At 50.3% G+C, this 23,057-nt stretch overlaps 1 protein-coding gene across 2 annotated transcripts in view; it reads left to right on the top strand.

The window, feature by feature from the left end:
* The window catches only part of ADAMTS3 (ADAM metallopeptidase with thrombospondin type 1 motif 3), a 56,689-nt gene extending 33,798 nt beyond the window's left edge, over positions 1 to 22,891 (top strand). The window contains exons 1-19 of one of the 2 annotated variants that reach the window (XM_015623888.3): positions 49 to 229; positions 8,266 to 8,459; positions 10,778 to 10,861; positions 10,952 to 11,108; positions 11,678 to 11,783; positions 12,174 to 12,317; positions 12,725 to 12,857; positions 13,331 to 13,444; positions 14,070 to 14,215; positions 14,592 to 14,767; positions 15,621 to 15,754; positions 16,181 to 16,304; positions 17,774 to 17,854; positions 18,545 to 18,708; positions 18,828 to 18,993; positions 19,414 to 19,546; positions 19,918 to 20,125; positions 20,231 to 20,348; positions 21,905 to 22,891. In XM_015623888.3, coding sequence (XP_015479374.1) covers positions 8,307 to 8,459; positions 10,778 to 10,861; positions 10,952 to 11,108; positions 11,678 to 11,783; positions 12,174 to 12,317; positions 12,725 to 12,857; positions 13,331 to 13,444; positions 14,070 to 14,215; positions 14,592 to 14,767; positions 15,621 to 15,754; positions 16,181 to 16,304; positions 17,774 to 17,854; positions 18,545 to 18,708; positions 18,828 to 18,993; positions 19,414 to 19,546; positions 19,918 to 20,125; positions 20,231 to 20,348; positions 21,905 to 22,452 — 2,889 coding nt within the window. In that variant the 5' untranslated portion in view covers positions 49 to 229; positions 8,266 to 8,306 and the 3' untranslated portion in view covers positions 22,453 to 22,891. Of the gene's footprint in view, positions 1 to 48; positions 230 to 8,265; positions 8,460 to 10,777; positions 10,862 to 10,951; positions 11,109 to 11,677; positions 11,784 to 12,173; positions 12,318 to 12,724; positions 12,858 to 13,330; positions 13,445 to 14,069; positions 14,216 to 14,591; positions 14,768 to 15,620; positions 15,755 to 16,180; positions 16,305 to 17,773; positions 17,855 to 18,544; positions 18,709 to 18,827; positions 18,994 to 19,413; positions 19,547 to 19,917; positions 20,126 to 20,230; positions 20,349 to 21,904 lie in introns of those variants that run through there. The other variant, XM_015623885.2, reaches the window with a different exon arrangement.
* The last annotated feature ends 166 nt before the right edge of the window (positions 22,892 to 23,057 follow it).

Consider the following 23,057-nt stretch of genomic DNA (forward strand, 5'->3'; position numbering starts at 1 on the left):
GCGCGGGCTCATCGGGGGGCTGCGCTCCCAAACCCGGCTGCTGCACTTGGTCCTGCCACAAGGCTGGAATCCACTTAGTGCCAACTGAGCAATTAAGGACAATTATGCTTTCAGCCACATTAAGGAGCAACGGGAGAGGAAGACATTGGAAGGAAGTGACCCGTTGTCGCACACCCGCGCTTTGTGACTCACTGTCACTGGCAGGGCGTTTGAAGTTCTCTTTGTCTCGGTAAGATGGGCTGCATAAATATTTTCCCACATTTTTTTCCAGTTCTACACACTCAGTTGTTCCTTTTATGTGAGTGATTACTGTGAATTCCATTCTGCTGTCTCCTTTAAGCATTGATCTCAGCAGAAGCCATGGGATAGCTGACTCTGACCGTGGTGTTCCCATCCTTGGTTTCCACCTGTGACGGTGGCCTTGAGAGGGAATCACTCTGAGGGTGTTGAAGAATAATTTTGCCTTCTATACCCATGAAAAGCTTCCTTCAGTTTAGAATGGAACCAGGCCCAGTTGTTCTTCATGTTCTGTGTCTTCTGTGAGAGGTGGAAAGCAGAGGCTTAAGGGCCAGTAAATTCAGAAATCTCCTTTCATTTCTTTATGGGCAAAGCTTCTGGCTTTGGCACTTGGACAGAGCTTCATCTCTTCCCTCCCCCATTTCTCATTTGGCCTTTTAGACTTCAAGTGTCAGGTGGTTGGACTTGAGACTCCTTTTTAAAGGTCCCTTCCAGCCTTAACAATTCCTTGATTCTGTGTTTTATTGTGACAGGTCACATGTTTGCTCCAGCCAGTGACCTCCAGATGGATTATCCAGGTTCTGGAGCTCCATCACACAGACAGGCAAGGGAAGGGCTGCCAAGGCAGCAGGCAGGACCCAGATCCCAGGGTTAACTGCTCCTTCATTTGTTGTGCTCGTTGCCTGCTCTGTCTCTCAGAGCTTCAGGAGGGCTTGGAGTGATTCAGTGACAAGTGTGCTGGTGTCTCTTTCATTTACAGAGAAAAACCATTTCAAGTACCTTTTTGCTTTTTCCACTGTTGCCAGCACAGTGTCCTTCAGCATTTTTGGAGCAGCAGGTTGCTGTGCCCCACCTTGTCACCACTGGCAGTTGTTCCCTTGTAATTTACAGCGTGTTTTCACTGTCGGTCCTTACTCTAATGGAAAAGCTTAGCTGTCTCAGCAGCAGTTCTGGCTGTCCAGACAGGCCCTTCAGACAAGCTCTTTGGCTTCTCCACCAGCAGGAGAAAGCAAATCCATCCTGGAAAAGGGCAGAGATTCTTTCCTGAGGTTTCCCCTAGCATAGATCACGGTGTGAGGTGGAAGGATCCATCCCTAGCGTGGATCAGAGCGGCGGGCCTCCAACGTGGGATTTTACATCATTTGTGGGGCTGCTGCAGAGCACACAGCTAGCACAGTCAGGTGAGGTATTAAACTGTACACTGGTGGCTTGTGTGAGTCCTCCCTCAGCAGCTGTCAGGCTCCAGCCCTCATTCCCAAGGGCTGTGTGGGTAAGGCACAGCTCCCTGCTCGGAATAATCCCCTTCTGAGGGAAGCTGTGTCCCGGTGTCCCGCTGTTGTGTCTGGGCAGTGTAGCAGGCTTTGCTGACTTGCAGAGGCTTAGGGTAGATCAAGTGGTGATCAGAGGGTAATTGCTGTTGACAGTGGGCAGTGGGCTGCTGGCTGATGGAAAGGGCTGTGGCTGGGCCTGCAGAGGATCACCAGCCAGGCTGTGTCCTCTCACACGGTTCCTGTGGCAGTAAAAGGTCCCACGTGTTTGGGAACACATTCCTTACACAGCTTTTAAAAATAAGCAGCTGTGTGTCAACACAGCTCTCCCTTTATCCCAAAGGAATGAGTGACCCAAGGAGCAGTTAGTGCCCTCCCTGTGGAAATGACTCCCATCTACCCCAGGCTTTACCACTGAAAATTCATTTACTGTCTTTTCCCTGGAAGCTGTGGCTGCCCCTGGATCCCTGGAAGTCTCCAAGGCCAGGTTGGATGGGCCTTGGAGCAACCTGGGCTAGTGGAAGATGCTCCTGCCCACGGGCAGAAGGAGATGGGCTTCAAGCTCCCTTCCAAGCCAAACCATTCCATGGGTCTATGAAATAAGAAGCTTGGCTCCTGACATGCTTTCAGCCAGCTGGCAGAAGCTGGGTCAGATGCCAAGGAATAAGGAGTGAGAGAATTTGAAGGCCTTGCTATGACTTAGTTAATGAGCACTGCGGGGGGACTGCATCTCTGCCAAAGCAACTTCCTCGAGGGTTGGAAGCTCACAGCAGTGCTCTGGTGCTGAGAATACCTGCTTAAAGAGTTACAGCCTGCAATTCTTGTGGAGCTTGTTGGGATCTCAGGGAAGCTGCCCAAAAACACAGCTCAGGCCATCCAGCATTTCTTCTTCCAGTAAGTTCTGAATTAGCAGATAAATTATGAATGTAGCCTGTGCTTTCAGAGTGTAGTGGGTACCCCCCTTTCTGGATTGCTCTGTCCTTTTACAGTGCATTATTCCAGCTAGGAATCCAAGGGTGCTTTAAGAGCACTCCTTTGTGGAGTAAAAATGATTTTTGGCTTGATGCAGTGATACATGAAGGTGTGAGTGTGTTTAAGGTTGTTAATGCAGAGCTCTCTCGTGTTCCTGGGTGAGTGTCTGACTTGGAAAGTCGTGGATTTGATGCTTTGAAGAGCTGGAAACTTGGGGAGTAAAGCCTGGCTGCTCTGAGGTGTAAAATCAAGCCCTCCCATACCTAAACTGGGTTTGGTTCCAGCATCCCAGGTGTGCCCCTCAGCAGTGGGCCAGGCTGCACAGTGTTGCTAATTTACTTTTTCTCATCTGTAAACCAGATTTCAGAGCCTCTATAGATTTTTTTTTTCCCCCATTCTTTTGGACATTGATACAGATGATGAGTTTGCAAAATGAGACTTTTTTTCCTTTTTATTTTTCACCTACTATTGCAGCTGTTTTTAAAGAGCTCCGTTGATGCTGAATTGAAGAACTGGGTGTGGTGTAAAGTGACAAAGGGGTGGCTTTGCTTGGTTCATTGTGTCCAATATGTGACCCACTTCTACATGTCCTCTGTTTGTATGTGAGCACCAGCAGAAAGTCTCCTAAAATGCCAGACCCAAATGCTTAAGTCTTCCTCATGTGCCCTAAAATATTCTGGCCTTTACCCAACAGAATGTTCTCATGGGATTAAAGTAGAAAAAATCAGTTTATTGCTATTGATGTCTCTGAGGTACATGTGTGAGTTGCTAAACTGAAAGAAGAGTGATGGTTTATAATAATGTCTTGGTAAAAAAGCCCAGAATTGTCAAGAGGCTGTTTTTAATACCTTTTCATACTTGAAAATTCTGTGTCAAACCCAGACCTCAGCCCTACCCATAATTAAGATTTTTTTGAATAATGACATGTAGTAAATACATATTTTTAACCTGTTCTAAAAAAAAATTCCACAAACAAACAAAAAAAACCCAACAAATCACCTGTACCTCCAAAATAACATTATGATGGAATTCTTGCTATATATAGAGAAGGAGAGCCAAATAATTAATGAAATGGGGAATGGGAGGATTTCTTGCTTCTAAGAAAGCAGGAATTCCAGGAGACACGGTGTGTAGTTCTAGGATAACTGCCTCTTGGCTAAGTTGGCTGTTAGGGCTAAAGCCCAGCTAAAAATAAGGTGCAGAGCAGATGAGGCAGGGCAAGTCCCGAGGCCGCGTTAAGCCAGCGCAGAGCCGTCATCTGGCATTAGTGGTGGCCAGGCAAGGTGCAGAGAGCAGCCCCTGGGGCTTCTCCTCTGCTTGTCCACTCTCTCCCCCAGCTTTTCATTACTGGAGGGCAGTATCTTTATTCCCAACAGGCTGTTTGATCCTGAGCCTCACTGCTCTTCTTTTGGTTGTGTGTTAGAGCCGGGGAGCGGCAGTTCCTCCAGCACCATCCCTGCTAAACTTGCACAGATCTAAAAGCGCTTTCACTGGGAGTCAGGTGAGAGCAGAGCTGCTGCAGACCGGCCAAGGAGTGTGTCAGGCGTGTTCTCCAGCACTCAGAGCTCTGGCACAGGCTGGTGTTCCTCTTTGCTCTTTGTTTCTGGTCATGGGATGGAAAAAGAACAGTTAATAGTTGACCTAAATTCAGGCCTATTTAATTATAGTTTCCTTAAGTTCTGGCTTTGTTCTTTGTGTGTTTGCTGCCAGGTAAGGATAACCTGCAGTCCTAGAAAGCCTCATGCCAGGGAGGGAAGTGATGACAAGAAAATGACAGGGTAAAATTCCAGCTTTTTCTATTGGAAAAGTTTATCCTGAGTTGGCACTAAACATAATTCAAATACACAGAGGATTATGCGTTTCTACGTGGCTCCCTGAGTGTGCTGCTGGCATGGAGCCCTGCTGTAAATGAGGGCTAAGAGCTGGTTTTGCTGATGCTGTGTCGAAGGGAAGAGCCTTTCTGTGATGTCAGCTGGAGGAATATAGAGCAGGAAATCTTCCATCCTTCCCAGAACCACTCTGCAGCTGGAACTGCTCAGGTACCAGAGAAGCACAGATTTCATGGGAGCGGTGGGCAGAACGTTCCCTTTGCGCTTTTAAGCGTAAGAACAAAGTCAGATGGGGTCTGTGTTTGTGGCCTGTGGGGTTCCTGCATTTCCTGACTAATCCTGCAGCCTCAGGATTCAGACTTTCCCTTAATCCCTGTTTGTTTGTCATGCTGCTGGTCACTGTCACTCCAAAGTCCCACTGGAAGAGAACATAAACAGAGGTACTTGTGCGAGCTCAGTCATCTCAGGAGCTCTGCATGTGAACTCACAGGAGCTTTTCCTCTCCCTTTGCTTCCTTCCTTAGTGTGGTGAAAGTGGAGCTGTGTCTGAACGTGGTTACTGGCATTTTTATTCCCCTTAGGAAGTGCTTTAGTGTCTTTGTCCTCTGCTAACACCTCCGAGGTGACAGCACACCAAAGCTCATCTGCCACATCCCAAAACTCCCAGGAGCAGCAGCACTTCCATCCTCATGTGGTGGATGAAATCCAGGTGATGGGTGGAGGGTTGGCCTCGATGCTCAGAAGGTTCTTTTCTGACCTCAGTGACTCTGACTTGAGGGCTGTTCTCTGAGTTCTTCTGGTTTGCTTTTTGTTAATGCTCAAGTGATTTCTCCCGTCTGCCCCGAGGGAAATGTTAAATCCAATGTTCTCTTTAGTGTAACTGCACTGTGTTTCTTCAGCAGCAGAGCTGGCTTGCTTGGTGTTATCAAAAGTTCAGAGATAATATTTATTTATTGTGAAATATCCCAGAGAGACGCTCTGCAGGGGTTTCTGGAAGCACTTCATGGATACAGCCTTGAACATAGAGTGAAACATCAAGTAAAACTCGGTATTTTTATGGCCAGCTGGCTCACTTGGGGTTGCTGCAGAGACAACCTCTTTGCTCAGCCCCCAAAAACAAACAAGCAGAAGTTTTGGCAGCGGTTAAGCAAACAGCAAACTCTCCTACAGAGACAGTGACAATATTAGGGATCCAAATCATGGAGTCAAGACTGCAGCTCCCGGTGTCAGTGCTGCACATGGGAAGGGGGTTTGGGCCAGGGACCTTAGGACAGGCCACATTCCTTTCATGCCACAAAACTCTTGTGCCAGTGGTAGGAAGTCATTCGGTGCTTCTGGAGTCAAAGGCAATTTCAGGCAATTCTTCAAGTAGAGATAAGGGAGAATGTGTAACTCGCCAGGATTTTGTTTTTTAAGGACCTAATAAATCCAAGCCCACGAGTTCCAGCACATCCCAGAACCTAATGAGAACATCCTGTCATCATATCTTGGCCCCCACGACCTGGGTGGTTTCTGTTGCTGATCCCTCACAATTAGGCAGTACCAGCAGCACCACAAAAAATGTTGGATGTACACAATTTCCCAGGAATCAGTGGGAATTATGTTGGAACTGTTTGGAATGTGCGTTTGAACTAAAGGATTCTTTTTTTATTAGCTGGTTTTTCAAAAGGCACACTTCAAAATAAGGCTCAGGAGGCGGTGACAGGATGGACTGGCCTAGTTTCCTTACTTTGAGAACAGCAGAATGGAATTTTTTAGTAGCTGCAGAACACCTCTGTCCCTGGGGACATCTTGTACATTAACACACTCTGTGGAAAGGGACTTTGACTGATCTCAGTTGGTTCTGTACTGATTTCTCATTAGTTTCATTTTGAATTAGTAAGGTGTGGCTCTTCCCCAGATGCTTTTCCTAGCTGTATATTCAAAAAAAGGCTAAATTAGGCACTTGAGCACGTGAATGTATGGGAGGAACACGGATGGATGGATGGATGGATGGATGGATGGATGGATGGATGGATAAATGGATAAATGGATGGATAGATGTAAGATGTATATACATACATATTTAAGGAATGCTTCTATCACTAGCACAGAATTCAGCCCATGTATTTTACAATATAAGATGAGATGGCAACAAGAATCTCCCATGTGAGTGATGCTAGGTACACAGAGGGTTGGTTGATAACAGCACTGAGGAAATCAGATTTGGGCAGAACACAGCTTTATTTAATAGCAGGGAAAGAGCTGTAGTTCCATTGTTTTACAGTTATACATGCTGTAACCCAGAATAACCATTTCTCTTGGCACAAGAGCATGGGCTGATCTGCTCCTGCAGGTAAGATTGGGGTGTAAGTGATGCAGGTGACCAGGAAATTAAAAAAGGAAGAGGTAACAAACCAGCTAATTCCACAATGAGATTAGGATGGATTAGGCTGTCTAGCTCAAATCCCCAAACAGCCAGACTGGTTCTGTTTGTTTCTTCACTGTTGCCTGTTGTGTTGCCTTTCTCCCAAGTAACAAGTGATCAGAATCAGGGAAATGGCCTCAAGATGTGCCAGGAAAGGTTTAGGTTGGACATGAGGGAAAATTTCATACCCAAAGGGTTGTCCAGCCCTGCCACAGGCTGCTCAGGGCAGTGATGGATTTCCCATCCCTTGAGGGGTTTAAAAGCTGTGTGGATGTGGCAGCTGGGGACATGGTTGAGTGGTGGCCTTGGCAGTGCTGGGGGAGCAGCTGGACTCAGTGGACTTGCATCCCAGATGTTGTGTTAGGTGCTTGGCCAGGGATGCAGCCTGCATCCTCCGCAGCACCAGTCGGCAGCACCCAGAACCTGGGGTTGGGCCTGATTGTTTGCAGTCTCTCAGGTGCTGCAGTGTGGAAAACAGACAAGAGGGCAGATAAAACACTCATGTGACCTGGTACTTTTTGGACTGGGCACAGCAGTTAGGGAGAGGAACCGCTGCCTGACTTGCCAGCGAGGTACGGGAAGTCGGCGCCGCGGGCACCGCCGTGTGACAGCGTTCCAGCTGGGCTTCCCTTGGATGCTGCGCCTGGCAGCCTTGCCAGCTGGAGTGGTTTTTGGAATTGGACTGGGTGTGTGATTTTCCCACTGTTGTGCTGTCCTGGGGTTGGCATACTTGAGAGTGCCTGAAGACACTGGAAGGGCCAGTTTGTGAATTCCAGCACAGAGGAGAAGGGCTGGAGGTTTGCCATCGAAGGGGAAAGTGCCCTGATACTGTGTGAGTGGAAAGCAGGACTGTTCTCTCCTCTCCATCCACTGGGTGCTGGTTGCTCTAGCTGGCCTCACAGAGCAGGGAGATCCCCGTGTGTTTTTGGGAAGAGTGTGGGAGCAGGGGCTCTCCTGACTCTCACAGGGACACAGGAACGGTAGGACACAGCTCACCGTGTGCACCATGTTCCTCACTGATGTTCATTGCTCAGAGCTTGTTGGAATACTGGTGTAGATTTGGGAAGAGCCAAGAACCCTACAGCTGTCAGATTTTACCTGTCAGAAATCCCTGGGCATGTTTTGTTTTGTTTTACTGCCATAAATGGAAGTAACAGCTTTGGATTTTGTGTGTGGAACAAGAACCATGATAAATTTCAGACCCATGTGGTTGAATGAATTTTTTTATTGGTTTTCTGGTGATTTCTCCCAGCCCTACACCAAGAGAATAATTTCTTCAGAGTTCCTCTGATGTATTTTATCCAGAGAAGTGGTGACTCTGCAGGTGAGGATGCTTTGTGGGAGAACATTTGTGCAATGGAACTGGAGTTCCATTGGAGGTCATATAATGGAATCACGGAATGGGTTGGGTTGGAAGGGACCTTAAAAACCACCCCGCTACGGGCAGGGACACTCCCCTCTAGGTGAGGTTACTCCAAGCCCAAGCTGTCCTTGAGCCCTTGCAGAGATGGGACAGGAATCAGGGCTGCAGTGATGGCAGGCTGTCCTTGCAGGGTCCCTCCTCGCTGGGCTGGGAGCACTGAGCTCCCTGCACATGGAGCAGCGGCTGAACGAGAGCCTGCGGCGCCGGCGCCACGCGGGAGACAACGACCACAACATCGAGGTGCTGCTGGGGGTGGACGACTCTGTTGTCAGATTCCACGGCAAGGAACACGTCCAGAACTACCTCCTCACCCTGATGAACATCGTGAGTATCCTCCAGAGCGCTGCACAGCTTGTTTGGGAGCTGGAATGGCTCTCAGGAGCTCTTGTGGGAGCACCAGGTCTGGGAAAAACAGCGGTGGCATCATTTTGACTGCTGCTGGAGAAGGTTTTCTGTCTTGAATATGTTCCTTTAATTCATCTTTTTCACAGCAGTTTCCCAGGGCACATTTGAGGGTAATTCCAATAGTTGAAAAATAGTAAGGGTAAAAAGTCAAGTTGATCCATTTAGAATAATTCTGAGCTTCTACCACAGCACACTTCTGGAGAAAAACTGATTAAAGCATGAACAGCTAGAGGAGAAGCTGTTCTAAATCCTCAGGGACTCTCTGACAGAGCAGGCCTTCTGGTAATACCAGTAGATCTGTCTTGGAAACTGTGGGATCATGAGGTTTCCCAGGAAAAAAAATGCATCTTAAGGATGAGGGACTAATTATTCCCATCATGATTCCTTTTAATAATGAGTTGATGAAGGTGGGAATGATTCTTATATGTTTTACACTTTTTTTATTCCTGGAATAATTTTTAAATGATTCCTTGGGTTTACAGAGCTTCTAAATTTGAGAACTTAGAATCTGAGAGGAAAAAAACGTATCCCTGTACGAATTTAACCCAACCAATGAGATGTTTTCCAGCACATCACTCAGAGAATCATTTCCTTTTTCCCCACACACCCTGTGGAGCATCAGCATTAAAACTCCATTGTGCATTATTGCAGAATATTATCTTTTTGGATTTAAAAGCTTTTCAGTGAGCAGCAGGGTCGATCCGTGTCCCTGACCACTTCCATGTTTTTACACGCCTGTGGCTCCATCTGCTGGGAGCAGCTGTGAGGCTGAAGGAGCTGCCCAGAGCCATCCAGAGAACGGGATAAAACGGGGGTTATGGGGAAATCTTGAAGACTTGAAGCTTCAGGTCAACTCCAGGGTCCTTTCCATCTCCAGGGAAGTCACCCCTGTGTCCAGAAAACTCCTGTGTTGTTGTCTGTTGGCACCAGGGAAGTTGTGAGCATTGATCCTGGCCCAGCCCTTTGTGGGAGCCAGGCTGCTGCATTAATGGGGAGAAAATGAGAGAGGAGTAAGTGACCTTTGGGGTGATTGCTTCACAGGACAGGCTGAGCTCTGTGCCCATTCTCTGTCCCACTGCCCTGCTGACACTGTTCTCAGCTTTGGGGATTTCAGGTTTAAACCACGGGCTGAAATCCTCGTGCCGGGGCCCACAGTCTGGACAGCTCCCAGTGACCTTTTTCCCTGAGGGGAAGTTTTGTTTAGCCTGACTGAAAAATAAAACAACCCTCAAACTCCTGCTGAAACCCACCAACCTCTGAACAGGGGTGTTTATTTCTCACCAATTGCCCATAATATAATGTTTATTTTGTTTTTAGGGGAATGAGGAGCTTCATTGAGGACCTGCAGATGTTTTACACTCTGGTGCCAGGACATTTCTCACCTTCCCAGACACAGGGAAGGGCCTCAAGAAGGACAACTTTTGGCCCATCTGCATAATTCTGTTTTTCTAACTTCTCTTCCACAAAGCCTCTTTTTAGTACAGAAGTGACCACAGAATTCTAACTGATCTTGAAAAAGTAGGGCAGCAGTATAAGTTGCTCCTAAAAAAATACACTCTTTAAAACAAGAAGCACTGGAAGTGTTCCAGGCCAGGCTGGGCAAGGCTTGGAGCAACCTGGTCTAGTGGAAGGTGTTCCTGCCCATGGCAGAAGGGTGGAATGAGATGAGCTTTAAGAAGGTGCCTTCCAGCCCAAACCAGTGTGGGATTCTGTAATTTGCAGGGTTTGTACTTGAAGTCTTTTTCCCAATCCCCTTTTCTTTGAGCCCTGATCCATTAAATGTGAGAGGAGGCTTGGCTGGTGCTTCCCAAAGTTCCATGAGAAGGGAGTATGTTCTGGAGAAAAGCATGAACAGCTAGAGGAAAAGCTGTTCTAAACCCTCAGGGGCTCTCTGACAGAGCAGACCTTTTGGTAATACCAGGAGATCTGTCTTGGAAACTGTGGGATCATGAGGTTTCCCAGGAAAGAAAAACATCTTGAGGATGAGGGACTAATTATTCCCATCATGATTCCCATTAATAATGATTTTATGAAGGTAGGAATGATTGTTATATGTTTTACACTCTTTTTATCCCTGGAATAATTGTAAAATGATTCCTTGGGTTTACATGATGACAGGAAGCGAATCTGCACTTCTCACTGAGTGGAAATGATCCGAGACTCGAATCCTCTTCTGAGGCCTGTTGTGCTATCATCAGTGAGATTTTTTTTGTAATTTTTCCTCTTTTGTTCCTCAGGTGAATGAAATTTACCATGACGAGTCCCTGGGCGTTCACATCAACGTGGTGTTGGTCCGAATGATCATGTTGGGGTACGCGAAGGTGAGCGAGCCGCTTCTCGTGCACAATATCCAGACGTGCCTCAGTTTGCTGCCCTGGGGAGGCACTGGGTGTAACGTGTTGCCCTCTCAGTCCATCAGCCTGATCGAAAGGGGGAACCCCTCGCGCAGCCTGGAGAACGTGTGCCGCTGGGCCTATCAGCAGCAGAGGTCAGACCCCAGCCACGCCGAGCACCACGACCATGCCATCTTCTTAACCAGGCAAGATTTTGGGCCCGCTGGTATGCAAGGTAATGCAGCTGACCTGGAGCAGAGCTCTGGGCTCGGTGTTTCTTGGCTGGCTTTCTGCCAGAAAAGAGAAAAAAATTGGGAATTGCATTGTGTGCTCCTCGCCTTGTCCATTCCACAGGATCTTTTCAAAAGCAAGGAGGCCTTGCCATGAGTCCTTGTCGTTTATATCCAAACATAGATTGAATTTCTTTCTTGAGAGTTGTAAATAAATGCTTCTTAGCTCTCTTCAAACCCCCTGTGTGTGCAGGGATCAGTGGGAAGCTCAGTGCACGTGGCATTCCGCTCCCCTTCATTTTATTGCATCTTTCACCGTAGATTTCCATTTGTAGACATCCCAGCCACTTTGACACCTGCATCCATCCTTTGGCCTCAGGGAACTAATGATAATGGGCAGGAATCCCCAAAGTTTGGGGTGTGTCAGAGCAGGCACCTGTCAGGATGAGGAGCCAGGCAGGCTGCCCTGGCCTTAGAGCAACATTAGCTTTTCCTGAGGAAGTTTAGTGGGGGGGGGTTCTCATTTAAAATCCCTGTGCTGAGCACAAGGCTCAGCCCTGATGTCTGTCTGTAGGATATGCTCCTGTGACAGGCATGTGCCACCCGGTCCGGAGCTGCACCCTCAACCACGAGGACGGCTTTTCCTCCGCCTTCGTTGTCGCTCACGAGACGGGGCACGTGTAAGTACGGCTTTTAGCATCACATCACATCACACCAGCATGCTGTGCTGCACCTCCTGCCTGCTCCAGGGCTGCTGGTGGATTTCATGGCTCTGTGGAAGCAGTCCTGGTTTTATTTCCAGACCCCTGGGAATGCAGTAGTGGTTGGAGCAATGGAGAGACAAGTGGGGGGAAAAAGGAAGGGGAGGCGGGGTGAACTTGTTCTCTCTGGGGTGAGGGAAAGGTCAGGAAGGGACCTGGAAGGTCCAGGCAGTGGAGACAGGAGCTGGTTTGAATGTCCTTCACTGCCTTCTCCTCAACCTCCTGTGCCGTTCTGGGTCACATTTGGTACCTCTTCCCTAGCTGTTTCCTTGTTTTTGCAGTAGCTCTGAGGGGGGATCTTTGTTCCAGGCTGGGCATGGAGCACGATGGGCAAGGGAACAGATGTGGGGACGAGACGGCGATGGGCAGTGTCATGGCCCCCTTGGTGCAGGCCGCCTTCCACCGCTACCACTGGTCCCGCTGCAGCGGCCAGGAGCTCAGGAGATACATCCAGTAAGGCCTCCCTGCTGCAGCCAGTCTCTGATCCCTCTTCTTTTAGAGCCTCTTTCCCCTCAAATCTCTGTTAGAAAAGCTCTGACCCGTGAACGCTGTGTCCTCACACGGGGCTGTTGCGTAGCCCGTCCGCCCGGGATGAAGCGTTTGTGGAAGGACCCCTCTAACTCTAGTGGGATTTGGAACAGGCCTCAGGTTGTCACAGAATGCCAGAATGGCTGGGCTTGGACAGGACCTTAAAGCTCACCTCATTCCAAACTGCCTGCCATGGACAGAGACACCTCCCACTAGAGCAGGTCGCTCCAAGCAAGCCCCACCCAGCCTGGCCTTGAACACTTCCAGGGATGGGGCAGGAATTAGGAGTATACATCTTCTTATGGAATGTTTTTCTGTGTCTCTTTCCATAGCTCTTATGACTGTCTTCTCGATGACCCTTTTGAGCATGACTGGCCCAAGCTTCCTGAGCTGCCAGGCATCAACTACTCCATGGATGAGCAGTGCCGCTTCGACTTCGGCGTGGGCTACAGGATGTGCACAGCGGTACGTGGCCTGATGGGAGAGCTGCAGTGCCATCATCATTGGAGAGAAGTTAATGGAGTATTTAAAGAGATCTGTAAAGAGCAGAGGGATGTTCATGGGGGAAACTCAGGCCTGTGGCGTAATGGGAGAACGAGTGGCAGCATGGTCCACGTGGCACAGACTGGTGAGAGCAATCCCAACAAAGAAAAGGAGAAAAAAAGTCTTGTTTTTGTCCCACTTCTGGGTGTTTTCTTTCCTCTTCTCACTGTCCCATGGCTGGGGGATGCAGGGAATAAGCACTGCCCTGGAGATGCTGGGCTCATTGGGGCGTGTGAGATGGAACCTACCGAGTGGGTTAGATCCTTATCCAAAAGGCAGAAATAAAATACAATAAAAGCTAGAGATAAAGTATAAATGAAATACAAAAGGCATTATCCAAAAAGCATAGTAATCTCCCGTTGTGCATTTCATCTCATGACTGCTGTGTTTTCCAGTTCCGAACCTTTGATCCCTGCAAGCAGCTGTGGTGCAGCCACCCCGATAACCCCTACTTCTGCAAGACCAAGAAGGGACCTCCCCTGGATGGCACCGAGTGTGCCCCAGGAAAAGTGAGTCCAGGCTTTGCACTGTGATTGTCTTGGGGAAGAAAAAGCAACAGCTGGGTCCATTTGGGTGGAAGGGCACAGAGGGAAGCGGGGAATTGCCTGGCATTCCTGGGGTGAAGCGAGAACTTGGGCAAAGCGGGAGCTGTGCTTTCCCACTGGGGTGTTCTGGGAGCTGCACAGTCTGGGCATAGAGATTCCAGCTGAGGTACAACCTGTTCTGTGACCTCCTTGTTACGTTTTTTGGGCTCTGTCTCATCTGCAGAGTCTCTGTCAAATGCCTTCAGGAATCCAGGGAAGCAGATGATGCTGTTACTGTGGGATGGCTGCTCAGAACTCATTGTCCAGACACCCTGAGGCAAATGTTTGTGTAGGCTGAGGATTAGCGCCTGATTTTTCCCTTTAATATCCCCATTAGTGGGTGTCCTGCTGCCAGTCCATTTTCAATTACAAAATTACACTCAGATACCTGGGGGTTTTTAGCAAATTCCCTTTATTTTGAAATACAGGAGAGCCACTTTTACAATATGAATGTGCCCCAGGCAGCAGCAAAACGTTCCTGTGCTGTGCTTATGCATTTGACGTGGGGATTGTGTCTGTTTTCACCTGTTTCCTGCCCCAATTCCCTCAGTGGTGCTACAAGGGTCACTGCATGTGGAAGAACACCAACCAGTTGAAGCAGGATGGCCACTGGGGACCCTGGACCAAGTTTGGCTCCTGCTCACGGACCTGCGGAACCGGGGTTCGCTTCCGCACGCGCCAGTGCAACAACCCAATGTAGGTGTGGGATTGTACCCTCCTGGGCGTCCTCAGAGGGGTCACTTGAAATGGCATTTGGGTTTTGGGTGGCCATTCTGTTCCCTTGAAATGGGATCATTTTTGGAGAATCCAAGAATACCATAGAATTACAGAACCCCAGACTGGTCTGGGCTGGAAGGGACCTTAAAGCCCATCCCATTCCTCCCCCTGCCATGGGCAGTGACACCTTCCACTATCCCAGGTTGCTCCAAGCCCCATCCAGCCTGGCCTTGGACACTTCCAGGGATCCAGGGGCAACCCCAGCTTCTCTGGGCAGCCTGTGCCAGGGCCTGCCCACCCTGCCAGGGAAGGATTTCTCCCTGATGAAATTCTCTGGGATGCTTTCCTCTCACAGGCCCATCAATGGAGGCGACGACTGCGCCGGGGTCAATTTTGAGTTCCAGCTGTGCAGCACCGAGGAGTGTCCAAAGCACTTTGAGGATTTCAGGGCCCAGCAGTGCCAGCAGCGCAATTCCCACTTCGAGTTCCGGGGCAGCCGACACCACTGGCTGCCCTACGAGCACCCCGACCGTGCGTCCTGCTCTGGGCCTTTAGTGACACTTGAAAGGGTTTGAAGCCATTCCCCTTGGCCTGGATATCTCAGGGACAGGCCCAGAACTCCCAGAAAAGCAAATAAGTTGGTTCCCTCCCCACCCGTCTCTCTGTTTTGTCTGAAAATCAGTAGTTTTGCCTTGAATCCCAGATTTTAATACCCAAATTCCCTGCTCTGACTCAATTTTTTTCCATTTTAGCCTCCAAACAATCAATTTCTCTCCTGTTTATTCCTCAAATTGACAGTTTTGACCTTAAATTAACACATTATGTCTAAAAATTAGCGGACTTGCCCTAAATCCCTGATTTTAACCCCCATTTTCCCTACTCTGACCCAAATGTCCCCTTTTTACTGCCAAGTCCCAATTTCCCCCAGACATGCCCCTTTATCCCTAAAATTGACATTTTTGCTCCAAAGTTGCAGAATAATGTCTCAAAATCACAAGTCTTGCCCTAATCCCTCAATTTTCACCTAAAATCTCTTGTTTCCCCTGAGGCCCCCAGTTCAGCCCTAAAATTCCATCCCTAAAAATGGATACTTTTTTACCCAAAATGGCCACACTCTATCTCAGAAACACCAGTTTTGCCCTAAATCCCCAGGTCTCTACCCAAAGATCTCCATTTTCTCTCCAAATGCCCATTTTTGCCCCCCAGAAATTCCCCACACTCCACGTGTTCCTTCCCAAAGCAGCACATTCCGCTGCTCTGCCCCCATCCTCGCCCCAAAGCCGCGCGTCCCTTCTCGCTCCTCGCTCCGTCGGTGGGATGGCTGTGGGAAGCACACATGGATTGCTGTCCTCCATGCAGTCCTTTCTTTTCCTTGGTTCCACAGCTCCCAAGAGATGTCACCTGTACTGCCAGTCCAGGGAAACGGGGGATGTGGCTCACATGAAGCAGCCGGTGCACGACGGGACTCGCTGCTCCTACAGGGATCCCTACAGCGTCTGTGTCCGTGGGGAATGCGTGGTGAGTGCCAGCTGGTCTGGGAACAGCTCATGGGAACAGCTCAGGGGCAGAGAGAGACTTTGCAGGTGTCTCTGAATTCCATATTTGCAGCTCTGTACTCCTCTCAATTCCTCGTGATGTAAATTAAATTAGAGAACAGCACAGACCTGGTCCATGGAGATGCTCCGCTTCTCTTCCACTGATTGTTTCTTATCCTAGAATTCCAGACTGGTTTGGGCTGAAAGGGACATGAAAGGCCATCAGTGCCACCCCCCTGCCATGACCTTCCACTCACCCAGCTTGCTCCAAACCCCATCCAACCTGGCCTTGAACACTTCCAGGGATGGGGCAGCCACAGCTCCCCTGGGCAACCTGTGCCAGGACCTGTGCACAGCTGTAGGAAAGAATTCCCTCCCCTAATATCCAGTCTTGCCCTTTTTCCTGCAGAAAGTGGGCTGTGACAAGGAAATTGGCTCCAGCAAGGCTGAGGACCAGTGCGGGGTCTGCGGCGGGGACGACTCGCACTGCCGGACAGTGAAAGGGACCTACACCCGCACTCCCAAAAAGCTCGGTAGGACAAACATCTGCCTGCAGCTGGCTGGAACTCCTCTTGGCTCTGGGGTGTGTGTGACACTCACAGACACGAGATAACGCCATAACCATTCAAACCTTGGGAATAAAGGATGTAACAGCATCCCACGAGTTAGTTTTCTGATAGTTTTCCCCTAGCTTGGGTAATCTGGTCATTAAGAAGGCTAAATGACCTCTTTCAACAGGGAAGCATGTGTAAGCAAGAAGTGGCAAAAGGAATTTGAGTTCCTAGAAAACAGTTTCTGCAAGTATCCAACTTAAAATCCTGCCTGGATTGTCTGACTTCCATGGACTGGTTGTCTTGCCCAGATGTGTTGAAGTCTGCTGTAAAGTCTATGATGTAATTTATATCTTTTGCTTGTAAAGAGCATCTGGGTGACACCCAATCAGTGGAATGATCAGGCTCAGCTCTCAGGACACTAACTCCAAGTGTTCTGTTTAAGGGAAGATGAGAGGAGCCTTTCCTTTACCCATAGGAGCTCATAGTCTTTCCCTTTCTGGGACAAAGGAGGTAAAAACATTCTGGGTAAGTGCAATGGCTTGAAGGGAGAGAGGCATCCATGGGAATGGCAGTTCCTATCTTCCTGTAAGCAAGGACAGATAGTGCCAAACCAGGCAAAAACACCATGTTCCTTGTGCTCTAAAGGTGATGGAGGAAAAGATTGGAAATGGTGTTGGGCACAGGAACTGCTCAGCCAGGACTGTGATTTTCCCTATTCCCTGCTCTTCTGTTCCTTCACTTGGATTTTCACAGGAGCTGTGTGTGTCTGGGGCAGGACAGACTGCCAGTACATCCAGTAGTCCCCAAATTCAGTGATTTTGCATCATTAAATCTGCAGGTGTTAAAAAGAAAATTGGAATATGAAAATCCCATGCACTCAGAGAACTTTCCCATGCACTCAGAGAACTTGCTGGGCTCTTGGTTAAATCTTGGTCTATAAGTACCTGTGACCAAGCCCTAGAAGGGATTCTAGTCTTCCTCATGGCAGCACTTCCTTGATTTTACACTAATTACCTGTGATTACCTGGTAAATAATTGAAATCAAAACTAAGAATACTTTTCCTTGGGAACACCTTTTCACTCTCACTGCAGACGTGACCATCTGAAAGGGCAGTCACTCAGCTGCAGTCCCACAACCTGGCAGAGGACTGGTTTGGGCAGGTAGTGACACAGACCTGGCTCGTGTCCTGGTGTGCTGAGGAGCACAGAAACACCTTTTTCCCTGAGTTGCTGATAGGTCCTGCTTGGACCAGCACAGTTGTAACTATTAAACTGATCCCAGCTGGGAAGTGGCAGATGGATCTGTAACTCTTCTCTCCCTGGAAGAGCCCAGGGAGGGCCTGTCCCACCCGTTAGAAATGGCCCTGCTCATGGGTCGCTGCTGGATGCACTCCTGACCTGCCTGTTCCTTTCTCTTTTCCTCCCTCCTGCCCCTGCACGTGCCAAAGGGTACCTTAAGATGTTTGATATCCCTCCTGGGGCTCGACATGTGTTTATCCAAGAAGATGAGGCCTCTCCTCACTTTCTTGGTAAGTGTTTTTCTGCTCAGGTTAGCTATGAGGCTTGAGAAGAAGCACGGGGTACTCACGCCGGAGAATCCAGGGTTGGGTTAACGTGGGCTTTGCAAACTGTGTGGTCAGGGCTTATTCCTGCAGTCCTCCATCTCAGCAAACAAACATCTGCTCATTTGAATTCTCCAAAATATTAAACTGGCCCCAATTTGCATGTCTACTAACCGAGGATTGTGATGATTCACATGGAAGTGGGAACTGCCAGGGTGAATCAAATTCAGTATCTTTTAATCATTCCTATGGTGCATTGCAAAAAGCTGTATGGAAGAACAGTGGGTGTTGGAACTGAATGATCTTTAAGGTCCCTTCCAATCCAAACCATGCTATGATTCCAGCTTTTAATGAATTAGCTACTAATTGAACCACCCTCATGATCATCATCATCCCCACTGTACCTGGCTGCTGAGGTGTGTGTGGAAGCCCAAACCCAGGCAGTTCCACAGGGCTCTGATTCCTCAGCTCTTCACTTACAGATTTTAGCATCAGTTGTGGATTTTAGCATCTGGGACACGCCTGTGTGCACAGAGCAAAGTAAAATGTGATGAAGTCTGTTATTTTCATAATCTGATGGAAATACCCCTCCCCGTGCCACCCCGATCGCTGCCAGTGCGGGGGAGGCACGACAGGCTCTGCTCTCGCTCCTCCCAGCAATCAAGAACCAGGCTACAGGACACTATATCCTGAATGGGAAAGGGGAGGAGGCCAGATCCCGATCCTTCATCGACCTGGGCGTGCAGTGGGAGTACAGCATCGAGGACAACATGGAAACGCTGCACACGGACGGGCCCCTGCACGACGCCGTGGTGGTGCTGGTGGGTGACGCATTGAGCTCCGGGAGGGACCTCAAGGACCATCCCAGAGCCAGGCCTTGGTGTCTGTGCTTAGCAGGGGAATCAGTAGCAGTCCTGGGTTTGTGTTTGCTTATTGACAGATCATTCCTCGGGAGAACGACACCAGATCCAGCCTGACGTACAGATACATCATCCACGAGGATTCCGTGCCGACCATCCACAGCAACAACGTGCTGCGGGAGGACACGGACACCTTCGAGTGGGCCTTGAAGAGCTGGTCCCAGTGCTCCAAACCCTGTGGAGGAGGTGAGCAGGCACCTGGAACAAGGGACAAATTACACAGAACCTGGGAGAAGGGAATGGTTTAGATTCTTGGGTTTTCTTTCTTAACAGGTTTGTTATTTTAGGGCTCGAGCGTAAAATGTCTGAAGTGCATGATTGTTCCCAGGTGTCACACTTCCAGCCTAGGAGGGAAAAAGGCTTCTCTTGATGTTTGAATTCAGACCCCAAAGCTGCTCTGGATGCCCAAACTCAGGCATTGGAATACTCAGGCTCCTGAGCATTCCCCGTACTCATGGTCTGTCCATGGCTTTTAAGCAAATAATGGGGAATGCAAATACCGAAATAGCTGTCCTGTAAACTCATTTAATTGGCCAGGAAACCCTGTTTAAACCAAGCACTCTAACAAGGACCCGTGTCTCCTGATTCCCCTGACATTTTTCCCAGGGTTCCAGTACACCAAGTATGGGTGCCGCAGGAAGAGCGACAACAAGATGGTTCATCGGAGCTTCTGCGAAGGCAGCAAAAAGCCAAAGGCCATCCGTAGGATGTGCAACCTGCAGGAGTGCACAGAGCCCCTGTGAGTGCAGCTGGGCACAGAGAGCAGGGATTGCCTCTTCAGACAGGGTAGCCCCAGCCAGACTGGGTGGCAGGAATTTGATGGGATGCTGGCAGCTTCCCAGCCTGCAGTTCCTGAACATGGAGGGGAGTTTCTACCTGGGTACTGCTCTGGTTGGGTGGTTGTAGTGTACATATATATATGTATATATGTATGTATAAGAGAATCATGGGATAGAATGGGTTGGGAGACACCTTAAAGGTCATCTCCTTCCAGCCCCCTGCCATGGGAACCAGTTCTCCCACTAGATGAGCTTGCTCCAGGGATGAGGCAGCCACAGCAGGATGATGAGGTTAACAGCTGACGGTGTCTGTCTCCATTTCCCTTCCCAGCTGGGCAGCAGATGAGTGGGAACACTGCACCAAAACCTGTGGGAATTCTGGCTACCAGCTCCGCACGGTGCGCTGCATCCAGCCTCTCCCAGACGGCACCAACCGCTCCGTCCACGCCAAGTTCTGCAGCGGGGATCGCCCCGAGAGCCGGCGCTCCTGCAACCGGGCGCCGTGCCCCGCGCCGTGGAAAGCCGGGCCCTGGTCCCAGGTGGGCAGAGGCGGCTGTGGGCAGCACCAGCCTGTCCCAAGAGCCATGGCTGGCACGGGGGAATTGCTGCTGAGTGCCCTGATCTGTGCCCTCTGTGTCCAACAGTGCTCGGTGACCTGCGGGGAGGGGACGGAGAGCCGGCAGGTCCTGTGCCGCGCTGGGGACCGCTGCGAGGGGGAGCGGCCGGAATCCGTGAGGGCTTGTAAACTCACTCCTTGTGATGGTAAGAGAACAGCTGGGATGGCTGCAGCAGGGGGAATAATTCCTCACTGGAGAGCCCCATGTTGGCACACACAGAGCCCAGCTTTTCTGCTGTGCTCAGTCCAGCAATCTCTGGATGTCACAGCTCCCCACGCCGGGTCTGTCCCGTTACCGTGCTCAAACAGGGTTTAACCACCTGGGCCCAGGCTGTGTTGGCACAGAGTGGGGCCAGAGGTGAAGGTCAATCCAAAACAAACCCTGCTGGACCTCTCAATCCCAGGGTAAGTTCTGCTAAGTGAGGGAATAAAAATACATCAGCATGGAACCAAGAGCATTAATGAGGTTCCTGGGAATCCATTACATTGTTTTCTTAGAATCCTTAACAGGTTTTGAAGCTTTTTATGGCAGCAATGCATTTCTTCCTTTGGATTGTTCACTCTGTAGGCTTTGGGCTTTATTGGGGTTTAAATTCCCTCGTGTGGCCCTGGCACTGCTCAGGAGCTGGGAGGAAAAGCAGAGCCCGAGCTCCTGGCAGGTGCAGGTGTTTTCCCCCAGACTGGACAGGTGGGATCTGCTTTGGGTCCTTCCTTAGGGAACCTGCTGGAAGCAGAGAAGCCTAAGCCCAGATCTCCACGCTGTGGGTGGGGTTGTGGAATGTAAACCAGCACAAATGGATACCCCAAAATGAACCATGAGAGAACAGGACCAAATAAGGGTCACTGTCACTATGGGAAGGCAAAAGGAATTGCACCTGTGGCCCAGAATTCCATGCTGAGGCTGGAGTAGCCTCACAGTGCCTCATGGAGCGTGGATATTCCCGTGTGGAGCTGCTGCTTTTACACCAGGTTTGTCAGGAGCCAGCAAACATCCATCCAGAGAAGTCCAGTGTCGCCAGGACAGGGACATGTCTATATTCCACAGAATTTAATTTATAACCCTCATCCCCCAGCCCCACTGGTGTCCTTGTGGGGGATTTTACCAAGGTCCTTGGAAATGAGCTGATTCTCACCCACTCTGAGGTCAGGCTCCAGCTGATGCTTTAAAGCAGAAGGTGGGAGCCGGATGCACTTGAGGCCCATGGTGAGGCAGCCCCTGTGCCTGTCCTGTGAGGACATCTTTACCCTGCAGAAAGCTGATTTTGGTTCAAAGCTTCCAGAAGAGCCTCCGGAAGTTCTTTTTCCTGAGGAAAGGGCTGTACATCCCTGCCTTCAGGGCACCTCAGGTGTGACTCACTGTTACAGCTTTCATCAGTTCTACAGTTCCGTTTGGTCCCTGAAAAACACCACACTTCATCTGGACAAAACTTCATCTGACTCTTTTTTATTTTAAGGCATCTCCGAGGCTTGGGGCTTAATTTCTGGGAGGGAAGATGACCTTGGCTTTAATGCTGCTGATGATGGATGATGTCCTCTCAGGCTGAAAGGAAGGGATTCGGGGTGGGTGGGACATTGCTACCTGTAGGAGCTCTGGGAGGTTGGTGCTGGGAATTGCTGCCTGTGCTCCTCTAAAAACGCAGTGTGCTCATGTTTGCCAAGTGCCCATCACTGGGTTCCCATCCCCGGGATATTTCTTTTGCAGATGAGCCCTGCCTGGGAGACAAATCCATCTTCTGCCAGATGGAAGTGCTGGCCCGATACTGCTCCATCCCTGGCTACCACAAGCTGTGCTGCGAGTCCTGCGGCCGGCGAAGCAGCGGCTTCCCACCAGCGGGCGGGGCTGGCACTGAAGGGGATGCAGCACTGGATGCGGCGGTGCCCACGCCTGCAGCTCCTGCCCGGGCTCAGCTCCTGCCCTGGAGCAGCTCTCCGAGCCGGCTGCCTCCCGAAGCACAGCAGGCTGAGCGGCACATCCCGCCAGCCAGCCCCGAGCCCGACGGAGCCGCCATTCCGCGCTGGAGAGCTCCTGTGGCTGGGAAGACTTCGCGGCTGCTGGCTTTGCTGCAGCAGCCCCCTGCCAACAGCAGCAGCCTCAGCTCCGGCAGCGCCCCAGCGCTGGCCGCGGCTCTGCCTCTGGAGCCAGCGGAGAACACGGCAGCGGGGGCTCCCGCGCCAGCCAGGACCTCCGGGAAGGGCCAGGAGCGCGTGGGGAAGCGATGGCCTCCGAGGGCTGCCCCTGTGGAACGATGAGCGGGGAAGGCTTGCGCAGGACAGCCATGGAAAGGGGCCCTCTGTGACTCCCTGAGCTCCGGACGCTGCGGAGTGCGCTGCGTGCCCCGGGCAGGGCACTGCAGGGCACGGCTTGTCCCCTGTAAAGACACAGGACAAGAAGTGCTGGTTCACTTTCTGGTGCTCCCGGCCTCCTCCCGCCCCTCATTCCCTGGCCGGCTGGGACACGCAGAGGAAACACTGAAGGAACCATCCTGGCAGTGAGTGGGAGTCGCTGAGGGCTCCGTCCAGCTCTGGGCACAAAAGTTGGCCCTGACCTCGGCACCCCCTGTGGCTTTGGGCTCTCAACACCCCCGCTGTAGGAAACACAACACTGCAGGCAGGACCGGCTGTGGACACTCGATGAAACACTCGCCACAGACCAAATGAACCCTCAGGACTGGTGCCTCCCTGCAAAACAGGCATTGAGCACAGGGTCAAGAATTGCAGCTGCTGGGTAAATGCAGGAAATCAGCATTATTGTAGAGTTTTGTGCTGCCCACAGCTGTTCACCTGTATTGTTCCATTGCCAGGAATGAGCCATCGAGCTCTGTCCGATGCACATTCCAAGGGCTGGTGTTTAAAGC

Source organism: Parus major, chromosome 4 (genome assembly GCF_001522545.3).
Source record: "Parus major isolate Abel chromosome 4, Parus_major1.1, whole genome shotgun sequence".
In the NCBI taxonomy this organism is placed as follows: Eukaryota; Metazoa; Chordata; class Aves; order Passeriformes; family Paridae; genus Parus; species Parus major.